Source organism: Perissodus microlepis, chromosome 11 (assembly GCF_051167445.1).
Source record: "Perissodus microlepis isolate ML-2025 ecotype Zambia chromosome 11, ASM5116744v1, whole genome shotgun sequence".
NCBI classification, from domain to species: domain Eukaryota; kingdom Metazoa; phylum Chordata; class Actinopteri; order Cichliformes; family Cichlidae; genus Perissodus; species Perissodus microlepis.
The window spans coordinates 9,272,228-9,283,573 of record NC_140471.1 but is presented as its reverse complement, the minus strand read 5'-3'; the positions used below and the strand labels follow the sequence as shown (position 1 = coordinate 9,283,573).

Sequence of the window (11,346 nt, the reverse complement as noted above, 5' to 3'; positions counted from 1 at the left end):
TCCTCCTTGTCCTCTTCCTCTAACCCTCTTGCTTCTTCACCTCCACGTCCTCTTCCTCCAACTTCTTCACCTCCACGTCCTCTCCCTCGGCCTCCTCTGATTCTCACTCTTCTCACTCTTACTGCTCCTTCCATTGTACTCCACATAGACAGCTTACCTGTGGCCTGTTTATAGTGCTTAGGCTGATTGCAAAGTGGACTAATTATCTAAAACAGTTTTCACATGTGAAAGTGTGCCAGACAGTTGGCAAAATAGTGTTAATGATAGCCATACATGTGTATAATTTTGCTAGGAGTGTGTTGGAAATTTGGTAATTGAGTGTAAGCAGTGAGTTGTGTTTAAAGTTCTGCAAAAAGAGTGCTGTGCAGTGAATTGTGCCTACAGTTTTGCAAAATTGCAAACTGAGTGCAAAGCAGTGTTTGTGCTTTTAGTTTTGCAAACTCAGTGAGTGGTTTTGCTATAAGTATTAATAGTTTTAGGAATTGTGCTGTAAGAATCACAGTTAGGGTTAAAGCCATCAGAAAAAACTGTAAGAACATTCCGACTAGAAAGCAGGTCTGTCTTCACCTCTCTACCTTCTACTCTACTCAGGTGGTTTTCATAGCACTGTTCTACAGTATATCACATCACCATATCAAGTGTACAGGGTATTGCAGGGTGCTGATGCTCCTTTTGCAGCCAAAGTGGTAGTTTCTGTGAAACATACCATGATTACTTATATTGAAGTACAGTGTTGTACAGTGGATGATACAGTATATACAGTAAAGTACTGTAAGGAAAATAAGCAAAGCGATGACAGTATGTGGTTGTATTTCTCTAGAATGACTCGAAGACCTTCTGGGGCAGGACGCCAACGCCTGTTCACACAACAGCAGGAACTTGCCGTTGTGGACCTAGTGAGGGCAGACAATGCCATCTGTCTCCACCAGCTACGAAAGCAAATACTTGCAGACAGGCAAGTGTTCAACAACATAAACCATGTGAGCATCACCACCATCAGACGCATCTTGGGACAACACAGCATCACCATGAAGCAGCTCTACAGAGTCCCATTTGAGAGGAACAGTGACAGGGTCAAAGGACTTCGAGCTGAATATGTACGGGTAAGTGTAACTGTCCTTTACATGGACAATACAGTATTGGTGAAATCCAGTAGCAGCTGAATATGTACCATATCAGTACCACATGGATCCATCCTGAGAGCTACACAGGTACCTGTGTGATGTGTGAGGGTCCTGTATGTGTAGCACTGTCGTACAGTAATATGTTCTCTTTGTTTTACAGAGAATCTTGGCCATGGATGGAGCTGCACAGCCTCATGAATTCATTTTCATTGATGAAGCTGGATTCGACCTGTGCAAAACAAGACGACGGGGTCGTAATGTAATTGGCCAAAGAGCAATTGTGCACGTCCCAGGGCAGCACGGGGGAAATATCACATTGTGTGCCGCCATTAGCCTTCGAGGGCTTCTGCATCATCATGCAAAACTAGGTCCATACAATAGCCAACATATACTCACATTTCTAGATGCTCTCCATGATATAGTTGTACAGAACAGAGCAGATCAGCCCAGGTTTGTGGTGATATGGGATCATGTCGGTTTCCATCGGGCTGCTCTGGTCCAGGCCTGGTTCTCCAACCACAGCCAACTTGAAGTGGTATACTTGCCCCCTTACTCACCATTTTTAAACCCTATAGAGGATTATTTTAGGCTTGGAGATGGCGTGTATATGACCGCCAACCACATGCCCGCATGCCTCTTCTGCAGGCAGTGGAACAAGCCTGCGGCGACAGTCAGGTGACAGCAATCCATGGATGGTTTCGACATGCAAGAGGATATTTTCCCCGGTGCCCAGCGGGAGAAGACACTGCTTGCGATGTCGATGAGGTCCTGTGGCCAGACCCCAACAGACGGCGGGATCCATGAGCCCACGTATGCACAATTGTCATGATTTTTTGTGTGTACAGTATAGTGTTTTTTCTATTACTGTATTATGTTTGTTTTTTTTGCTTTATCTGAATTCATGGTGCTGCAATGTACAATATTGAGTAGGCCTATTTGCTTTTTTTGGTAGTTTGTGTCTCCTGAAAATATGCCTTCTGAATAAACAATGAAAATCAAAGACTGCAGTGTTTTATATAAAGTAGACTAGTGTGTTCCCCCTGATCTGATCTGCATATGATGCAAGTATGTGTCATTTTGTCAACAGAGTTACATTTTGACAGAGGAATGTTAGGTTTTGACAGCAGAGTTTCAGTTTGGCACAGATGTGAATGGTATATTTTGTTGTGTCATGTTTACTTGTGTTTAGAGTTTTGGCACAATGAGCGAAGTTTTGCAAAATGTGTTCAAGCAACGGGCAAAAACTGTAACATGTTTTTCACCATAGATTTCAGCAATTATAAAAATTCAACTCAAACTATTCAGCTATTAGCATTCACACTGCATTTTCGACAGGAAATACATTTTATATACCAGTTTCAGTTCAAATTGCATTAAAAATAATAAATAATTGTATTAAAAATAATTATTAAAAATAATACCATCAATATGTTACTGGACTACACTTACTGGACTTATGGAAGTATTTTGAGAACCATAAGAGATTCTTACAAATGTTTGAAAGAAAAAAATCTTTAACATAGCTGGAGACTCGTGTAGAAATATGAATGAGTTTATAAAGTTTCTGTCATGGTGTGCTGTGACAGGCAGGTAGCAGGACCCAAACACAGGACTCTTACGTGGAATGAAACTTGAATCAGCAGCTTTTATTGCTGGAAACTCAGGTGGACTCAAGAAACTAAAAACTAAGAAACAAGAACTAGGAAAACAAATCAGGAACTATGAACAAGAATTAAGTAAAGAACACAGAGGAGAAAAATCACCCAGCCCACTGAAAACTAAAGAAACCCCCAAAAACATGAACAACAATCATCAAGGAACATATTTACATATTTACAGTTACTGCAACACCAATACTGGGTCACAGCTTCAGTGTCATTCGGTGTCTTTTTGTCTGCAACAGCAGCAGAACAGACTTCTCAGTCTTTTGAAGAAGCCCTTTTTCTTCTTCTTGATGTGACGGTCTTTGGACTTCATGCTGGCTTCAGGTTCAGGAAAGGGATGTTCAAAGGGAACATCAGGAAGTGGCCCAATTTCCGAACAAGATCCTTTGATCTTATGATCTTCGCCTTCAACACAGGATTTGGACTCGGCATAGGGTTCCTCACAGGGAACGTCGGGCTCTGGAACACTTTCTGACAGAGCTCCTTCGATCGTAAGGTCTTGAGTACTCAGACTGGATGCCCTTTCAGAAAGAAGTTCCTCACAGGGAACGTCGGGCTCTGGAACACTTTCTGACAGAGCTCCTTCGATCATAAGGTCTTGAGTACTCAGACTGGATGCCCTTTCAGTAAGAAGTTCCTCACAGGGAACGTCAGGCTCTGGAAAACTTTCTGACAGAGCTCCTTCGGCTGGTGGATCATTTGCCATTGAAAGGCCGTCAGAGGAGCGCTCTCCATTTGTGCTCTTCACATCAGGACTTGAAGGGGGCTCAAAGATTTCACATATCCGGATCCTTGCTACATCAGCAATGGTCTTCAGCAACACTGGCGCAAAGTTTGCAACTTTGATAGACAGAATTTCTTCAGGAAATTTCTGTCTAATCTCCGTCAGGATGCTGTCGACCATATCGTCTCGGATGGAGCGGGTGAAGATGGCCTGTGTTTCCATCGCCGTGAGGCTCTTGGAGACACGATCTAAAGTGGCCTTGGTGACACTTGTGGAGAGGATACTTAGACTCTGGGAGGCCATGTTTAGGAGGGGACGAGGAGGAAGCTCCCAGAAGCCCTGGAGAACGCGGGGAACTACCTCGATCACTACCTCCTGCGCGGTGAGCAGTTTGCTGTTATGCTGTTCCTGCTGCTTCTTTTTCAGGATTTCAACGTAATCCTTCACCACGCTGAGGAGTTTAGGTGCTCTGTAGAAAAACATGATAAGTGTTATCTTTTAAACATATTCAAAGCATCATTTAAATATTGAAACACTGTAGCTGGACTGTTAACCCTGTAACCGCCTTTGTATCATACATGAGTTTCTGAGACCTCGATCTCATCAACATGATCAATACTTGCTATAATTTCTAAATGTTGTGGACAAAACTCTTTTTTTAGTCTAAAGTTAACATTGTCGTTAACAAAAAGTTGCCAAAAACACCCAGTGTATCAAATGTGATACAAAAAATAAATACATAATAAAAGTAAATCATACACAACATGACATAGCAAAGAACTAATTTGTGGCTTTTGTTTAAAGGGTTAATAAACATCTCAGCTCCAAAGAATCTGAATTTTCGGGCTGTTTTTTGATGGGTTGGGTCTTACAGGGTTAATAACTGTATATTACATGTGACTCACTGAAATTTAGGAGGTACGGCCTCTGGGAACTGAAGAAGCATCCTGGCTTCAAATTCAACGTCCCTCATTTTATTGCTGACGTTCACCGCCCACACCTGAAACAGAAAACACATTTACAGTGCGCTTATGTTTAAAGGTTATGTGAACATAATGAAAAAAAAAGTCTTGTGGGTTTTCTCGTCTTACCAGCCTTAGAAGAGGTTTGGCTTCCTCTTCTTCAAAATCCTCTAATTCAAACTCCCACAGCCTTCAAAAGAAAGCAAAGCAGAGGTTTTCTCTCAGCATTTACACGTCATCACAAACAGACTTTCAGGTGTGACAGTAACTCACTGCTCTCTGAGTGTCTCCCTGCTCTTCTCCACCAAAAGATCTCTCAGATCTTCAGCAGTGAGGTTCGGTGGAATTAGATCTTCCTGCTGAAGTCTGAGAAACTCCGTCATAATCGCAATCTAAAAGTAAAGGAGACATTTAATCACCACCACTCTCAGGTCCTCAGAAATGACCTGATATTTTCTGTCAGCTTTGGTTTGCATGAATCTGGGTCTAACCTGAGTCCTGTAGCCCGGAAGATACCAGCAGATCTTTACAGCAGTTTCATAAATCGGTGTGTTGAACAACACCTGTCAAAGAAATAGCAATTTAGTCATTGTTACTTAAAATGATTCTCAGTTTGTCAACTTTTAAAACGACATCAAATTCTTCATATTATTGAAATGCAGTAAAAGCAAAAACTTCACATACCCTGATAGGTTTATAGATTCCTTGACTTGATTCCATTTAGACGTTTTCAAATCACAGTCGGGAAGAAAAACTTTAACTGCTCTCCAACGATGGCGTACGGGGGGATCTCGACCTGAAAATGCTCTCAGCTCGGTGGTCTCGCACAGATGAGCTCTTTTGACAGTCTGATGTTTATTTATGAATGCAGAATTTCTTGAGCAGTCACCATGGAAACTTGATGCAGCTTCATGTTGTTAAATTAAAAGTAAACACTGTGTATTTTGCACTACATTCCACTAAACTTATCATATAAGTAAATAAAGTGTGGGTTAGGTCCCTCCTGTGAAAAGAGCCACACAAACCGATGGATCAGAAAAGACAAAGTCAACCTACAGCATGCCTTTTCATATTATGTGCCTGCTTATCTCCATTTCTTTACAGTAGATGGGAACTTTTGCAGTAAAGCAATGGCTTACAAAACAGTGGACTGTGGACTAATGCAGACATCTGAAGCCTGACAGCAGCTGGTATATACACAGCTTTGGATAAACTGGCCCTTTAAACAGCCCAGAGGAAGAAGAGACCTCTGCGTTATCAGTGGAGCCTAAAGCACAATAATAATAATACTATTAATATTATTTTTATAGCAATAATACCCCAAATAATTAAGTCATTAATTACACATTCGTCATGCTTCACAGGAGGTCAGGAGTGACCGATGAACGTGATGCTACATTAGAGTCTGTCCTATGAGTTCAGCAGGAGGAGGTGAACCCACAGCTGGGACCAGTTCTCTAGTGGGTTCAGTATCATACTTGTGTTCATCCTGGTCTGAACCTGGTCAGAAGAACTGACTTCACTTTTGAAAATTCAATACTTATAAAAGGTAACCGCAAACAGTCTACAACGGTTGTTTTCTGTCCACCAAAGCAAATTTCATTGAAGAGGTTTTTGTACCTTCACTTCTCCAAAAAGCAAATAAAGAGATTAAACAAAGATTTACCGAACGACCGTCAGAATTACCAGAGCTAACGTAGATCGCTTTATGCTCTTGAATCAGGAGGGATAAGAAAAGTGACTGCACTGACTGCAATCTGCCATCTACTGACATCTAATGGAGAGATTTATACACGTGATAACTTTAATGGTACTTGAAAATAGGCCAGGATCTGCACTGCTTCAGCCTGAGCCTGTTCAGTCAGCACAGTCTGTGTAATATGAGAATAATAATAAATATGACTTTTCCTTCCTCTTCCATAAAAAAGGATGCTGCTCCATACTTACCTTTTTAGAGACTTTTATGTTGTTTGGCAGGATAATGGCATCACACTGAAGTTTAGGTGTTCAAAATACACAATGACTGATTTTCATGTCAACAACTAAGTAAATATTCTGATGAAGAGCCACTAAAGGAAGTTTTTGGAGTAACTCTCAGCAGTAATGTGGACATGAAATAGTTGGTAGACGTGTCATTAACCCTATGAGAAAGATCTTTAGTTCTATTCAGGTACAGAGACGTATTTAGGCTGCAGGAAACAGTTTTATTCAAATACAATTTATTGTCAAAATGTTATAGTGCTGATCAGTGACTGCCTTTTTACACCTTTTATAAAGTGACTGCAAACATTGTGGAACCGATTCATAGCGTTTGATTGCTTGTGTGAATGTATTAAACAGGAAACCAGGAGCTGCAGAAACCCAGTAATGCTGAAGACGCATGCGTGTGCGTTTGTTATTATGGCTCCAGGTTACATTTCAGATCTTCTTAGCCCACACCGCCCCACTCGAACTCTGCGCTCCTCCAGTCAGATGCTGTCATTAGTTCCACGCTCCCAGTTCAAATCTAGAGGTGACAGCTTTCTCCATTGCTGCCCCGAAACAGTCGTCCCCCTTTCATAAAATCCTCTTCATCCTTGGAAGTCTTCAAATCCAATCTGAAGCCCTTCCTATTTTCCAAGGATCTCTCTGACACCTCTGTTATTGTGTTTCTGCTATTCTGGTTTTTTATCTCATTGGATGATGTTTGCATGTGCAGACACGTGTACGTGTATTTTAAGTTCACATATGTGTGCTTGTGCGTGAATGTGTACATTTTTGTATATGTATGTGCATATTTGCATGTACACATATTTTTTTACAAACATATACGGATGTCTCAATGTTTCTATAATGTTTTCATCTTATCTATTTTAATTCTTTTCACCATATTATCCCTCTGTTCAGCACTTTGGCCGACACTTGATGTCTTTTAAATGTGCTATATAAATAAAGATGACTTATATTTGCATCTGTGTGTCAGAGTGTATGTTTTTACCTTTAATTTAGGACACACACACACACACACACACACACACACACACACACACACACGCACACACACACACACACACAGACACACACACAGCATAGAGTGAACAGGGACTATTACAGTTTTTTCTGATTGCTTAAGCACATTTTTTGTAACTATTGGCTATTTTTGCAAAACTCTACACACAAATAAGAAAACCTGTCACCCAATTATCAAAACATTGTAGTTCTCTTGCAAAAGCGAACACACCTAGATTAACTCTTCACACCTTCGTAAAAATGGTGTTTTTGTCTGGCTTTTGCTTTCTCTGTGTACAGATGCCAATTTGAGGTCACACTTTTGTCATAGTGTCATGTAAACATACAAGGATCCAAGCTTCAAGTATTGGTGTTTATTTACATACATCAAAACAAACACAAGTGTTTATTTCCAAGTATAGGATTATTTGCAATCGTCATATTGACTATATGGGTTTCTTGGTCTGCAGTGAACATGCTTCCTCTGCCCCAGCATCTGGTCGTCTAGCAATTCTGTAAAGTAACAATTTCAGTATTTTTACATCTATGGTATTGTGTTTCTCATTGGCATATGGCAGTGCTACAAATCTTAGTGCAAAGTGACTGTGCTAACCGAGTCTCATTTCAAAATGTCCTTATGATGCTTGCTACAGTGTAGCGGCTCGAGTTAGGCTGAACCCGTTGGCCAGCTTCCCTCAGGGTCATTCCACGGTTGATGACATGGTCCACTATTGTAGCTCTGATGTCATCAGCAATTCTATTTCTTACTCTTCCTCTCCCCCCTCCTAGTCCTCTTCATCCTACTACTTCACCTCCACGTCCTCTTGCTCGGCCTCCTCTACTTCTCACTCTTCCTGCTCCCTCCATTGTACTCCACACACAGAGCTTACCTGTATTACAGTTTTTCTCAAATGCTAAAACACATGTCACAAACGTTACCACCAGGTCCCCCAATGTCCAAACACAACACCCTTCTCTAAAGCTACATAAACACAACCACACCTTCCCACTGCAAAACTCAAACTCCCACACCAAGAGAGCAGCTCGAAGCTGTCAAAACTGTAAACACTATACACAGCATTACACACTACAGCAAAACAATTGAAAACACAATGCTCAATTTGTGAGAAGGTTCTTTGGTTCATAACTGCCAATGCATATTTTTATAAACTGTACAGTAACGGATCGTCATAGAACCCTGCAGAGGATTAGGCATTTAGATTTGTGAGTTTCACATGAAGACTATAAATCTATAAAAACATCCTGCATGTACGTACACTACTGTAACACAACTCAATGCAAAAACAGAATCTATCGCACACAACAGTACTCTCGGAAACATGATCAGGGTGTGAAGTCTTTTTTATTGTCTACACGGTCTTTTTACAGTATTACACACAGTCACTGTGCGGCATCATGTCGCCGAGCTGCATTGGGCCACATCACCTCATCCACATCACAGGCTATATTGTCCCTTGCTAGGCACCGCGGGAAAAACGCCCTGGAATGGCGAATCCATCCCTGGAAGGCCTCCACTGGGATGTCAGCACAGGCCAGCTCCATTGCCCGTACGAGGTTCTCTCTTGTGTATGGCTGTCTGTCATACACCTTCCATCTCCATGAGGAGAAGAACTCCTCTATAGGGTTCAGGAAAGGGGAGTAGGGTGGCAGACAGACGTTTAAAAAGTGGTCACTGTTGGTGGTGAACCACTCTCTGATTTAGTGTGTTTTGTGGAAGCGGACGTTGTCCCAAATGATCACATACATGTGATGTGCTAGCCTAGGATGGTGTTGTTGACGGTCCAGGAGGATGTCTTTTAGCTCCTCTAGGAAGGTGAGGAGACGTTGAGTGTTGTAAGACCCAACGACAGCATGCCGGTGGACAAGCCCCTCCGTACCCATAGCTGCACAAAGAGTAATATTACCCCCCCGTTGGCCAGGAACCTCAGTGATGGCTCTTTGGCCAATGTTGTTACGGCCTCTTCGCCTTCGTTTCTGGAGGTTGAAGCCAGCCTCATCCAGGAAGAGGTACTCATGGGGTCTGGCCATCGCGTCCAACTGCATTATCCTCTGTGAACATGGAAAAGCGTACAGGTGTTCAGAACGGTCAATCAGGTAGCACAGTATTGTCCAGAAGTAATGTAGGCCACTAAGCAACACAGTATGTCCACTAACTGTACTGTGGACATGGATGTATACGTACTTGCACATACTCGTAACGTTGTTCTATGTGTCGCGCAGAGTTGCGCTCAAAGGGAACCCTGTAGACCTGTTTCATCCTCATCTGTTGGCGCCGGAGAACTCGGTCTATTGTGGACACGCTGACAGCATCAATGTTCTCAAAGTTTACATTATCTGCAATGACTTTGTCTCTGATCTCTCGGAGTCTAATGCAGTTGTTCTCACGGACCATATCTGCAATGAGGGTTTCTTGTGCCGCTGTGAATATGGCAACCCTCCCACCTCTATGTGGCATCCTTTCAGCTCTAAAGAAAGAAACATGTGTTGTCAATTGACTGATTTATATGTAAAACTACATGTAAAGTAACAGACCACTTTCACAGGCCTGTAAAACTGTAGTGTGACAAAGAAAGCAATAGCGTACTATACCTGTTGTGTTGTCTAAATGCCTTGATAATGGTGGCCACGGTGAACCTACTCAGGTTTGGATGTACTCTTCGTCCCGCTTCAGCCATTGTCATGCCATGGCCAATGACATGATCAATTACTGTTGCTCGCATATCATCTGTTATGATGGTGCGAGGTTGTCTTCTTCTCCCACCTGGACCTTCTCCTCTCTCTTGTTGGCCTCCTTCTCTTCCTCCTCTACTCCGAACTCCTCTTCTTCTTAGGCCTTCACCTCTTCCTCCTCTGATCTCAACCCCTCTTCGGCCTGCAGCTCTTCTCCTTCCGCACGCTCGAATGCCTTCATCCATTGTGATTGTTTGGCATCTTCACCAAACTATGCTTTTATAGGTGGGGTCACATCATTAGCAACAGGTGTCTTCAATTTTGAGTCGTTGTGTGTAGTGACTGACGCCAGGTGTGTTCCCTGTGTTCAAAGATTGGTGACTGTGGCAAGCATTTTGCATCACATGGGCTTTCATTTGAGAATATGAGCAGAGTTGTTTTGCAACATGTGTTTTAGCAAGGAAAAATGTGTTTAGATTTATGAGTACAGAGGGTTGTGTTTTGTGAATTGTGTCTTCATGTGACATGTGTTTATGGTACTGGAATATGGTGGCTACATTTAGTAAATGTGTTTAGACTACTGGTCATTTGGGTTACAGGATTGGCTTTTGTGTTTTAACATTTGAGAAAAACTGTAATGTCTACCTCACTGTCAACGTCAATAAATTCCATGAAATCAGTGTTATACTTTAGCAACCTATCAAGCACACAGCCCACGTGCTGAGCTTGGCCCTCAGCTGAGAACCTTCCAGCTATGGATACCTTGCTGTATTTCTTATGCTTCCCTTGTTGTACTACCCTTTCTTCACTTTTCTGGAGCTCTGACAGTTGGCTAACTTCCCTGCATGCTACCTTGATCTTGGCCTGTAGTCTCCTTCTACAGAAGGGCACAGCTGATCACGGCTTTCATGTTGTAGATCAGCTGGTTTGTTTCTGTCTGTTTCCCCTGACGTTGCATTCAAATCTCCTAGTAGACCTTCAGATGGTACTTCACCTAATTGGTCATGGAGGGTCCAAGTTTTTAGCTTAGCCATTATACTATCTCTCAGGTCAGCTGCTCTAGCGCCTTCAACGCCTTCAATGTGCCAGTTGTACTTGGGGCTTGGTACCCAATCTTCGGTGGGGATGATGATATCCCCCATCCCTGACCTGACATGCTGGTTTCCCCTTGTCATAACAATTATGCTGTACCT

The 11,346-nt window shown here is 42.3% G+C and overlaps 1 protein-coding gene and 2 pseudogenes across 1 annotated transcript; 1 reads left to right on the top strand and 2 right to left on the bottom strand.

Moving 5' to 3' along the window:
* The first annotated feature begins 426 nt into the window (after positions 1–426).
* On the top strand, positions 427–2,022 carry LOC146377245 (uncharacterized; annotated as a pseudogene).
* A 727-nt stretch (positions 2,023–2,749) lies between these two features.
* On the bottom strand, positions 2,750–5,277 carry LOC146377244 (uncharacterized). The gene is made up of 6 exons (XM_084944105.1): positions 5,159–5,277; positions 4,966–5,037; positions 4,748–4,866; positions 4,604–4,664; positions 4,418–4,512; positions 2,750–3,981 (listed from the first exon to the last, which is right to left on the bottom strand). The coding sequence occupies exons 1-6, from the start codon at positions 5,192–5,194 to the stop codon at positions 3,000–3,002; spliced, it is 1,365 nt and encodes a 454-aa protein (XP_084800231.1). The 5' UTR covers positions 5,195–5,277; the 3' UTR covers positions 2,750–2,999.
* A 3,526-nt stretch (positions 5,278–8,803) lies between these two features.
* On the bottom strand, positions 8,804–10,787 carry LOC146377243 (uncharacterized; annotated as a pseudogene).
* Between the last annotated feature and the right edge of the window lie 559 nt (positions 10,788–11,346).

Coding starts and splice junctions, on each gene's coding strand:
- LOC146377244 (XM_084944105.1), bottom strand. CDS start 5,194: ATGGAATCAAGTCAAGGAATCTATAAACCTATCAGG. Junction 4,867..4,965: donor TTCCGGGCTACAGGACTCAG/GTTAGACCCAGA, acceptor CTTTACTTTTAG/ATTGCGATTATGACGGAGTT. Junction 4,513..4,603: donor CCAAACCTCTTCTAAGGCTG/GTAAGACGAGAA, acceptor TTTCTGTTTCAG/GTGTGGGCGGTGAACGTCAG.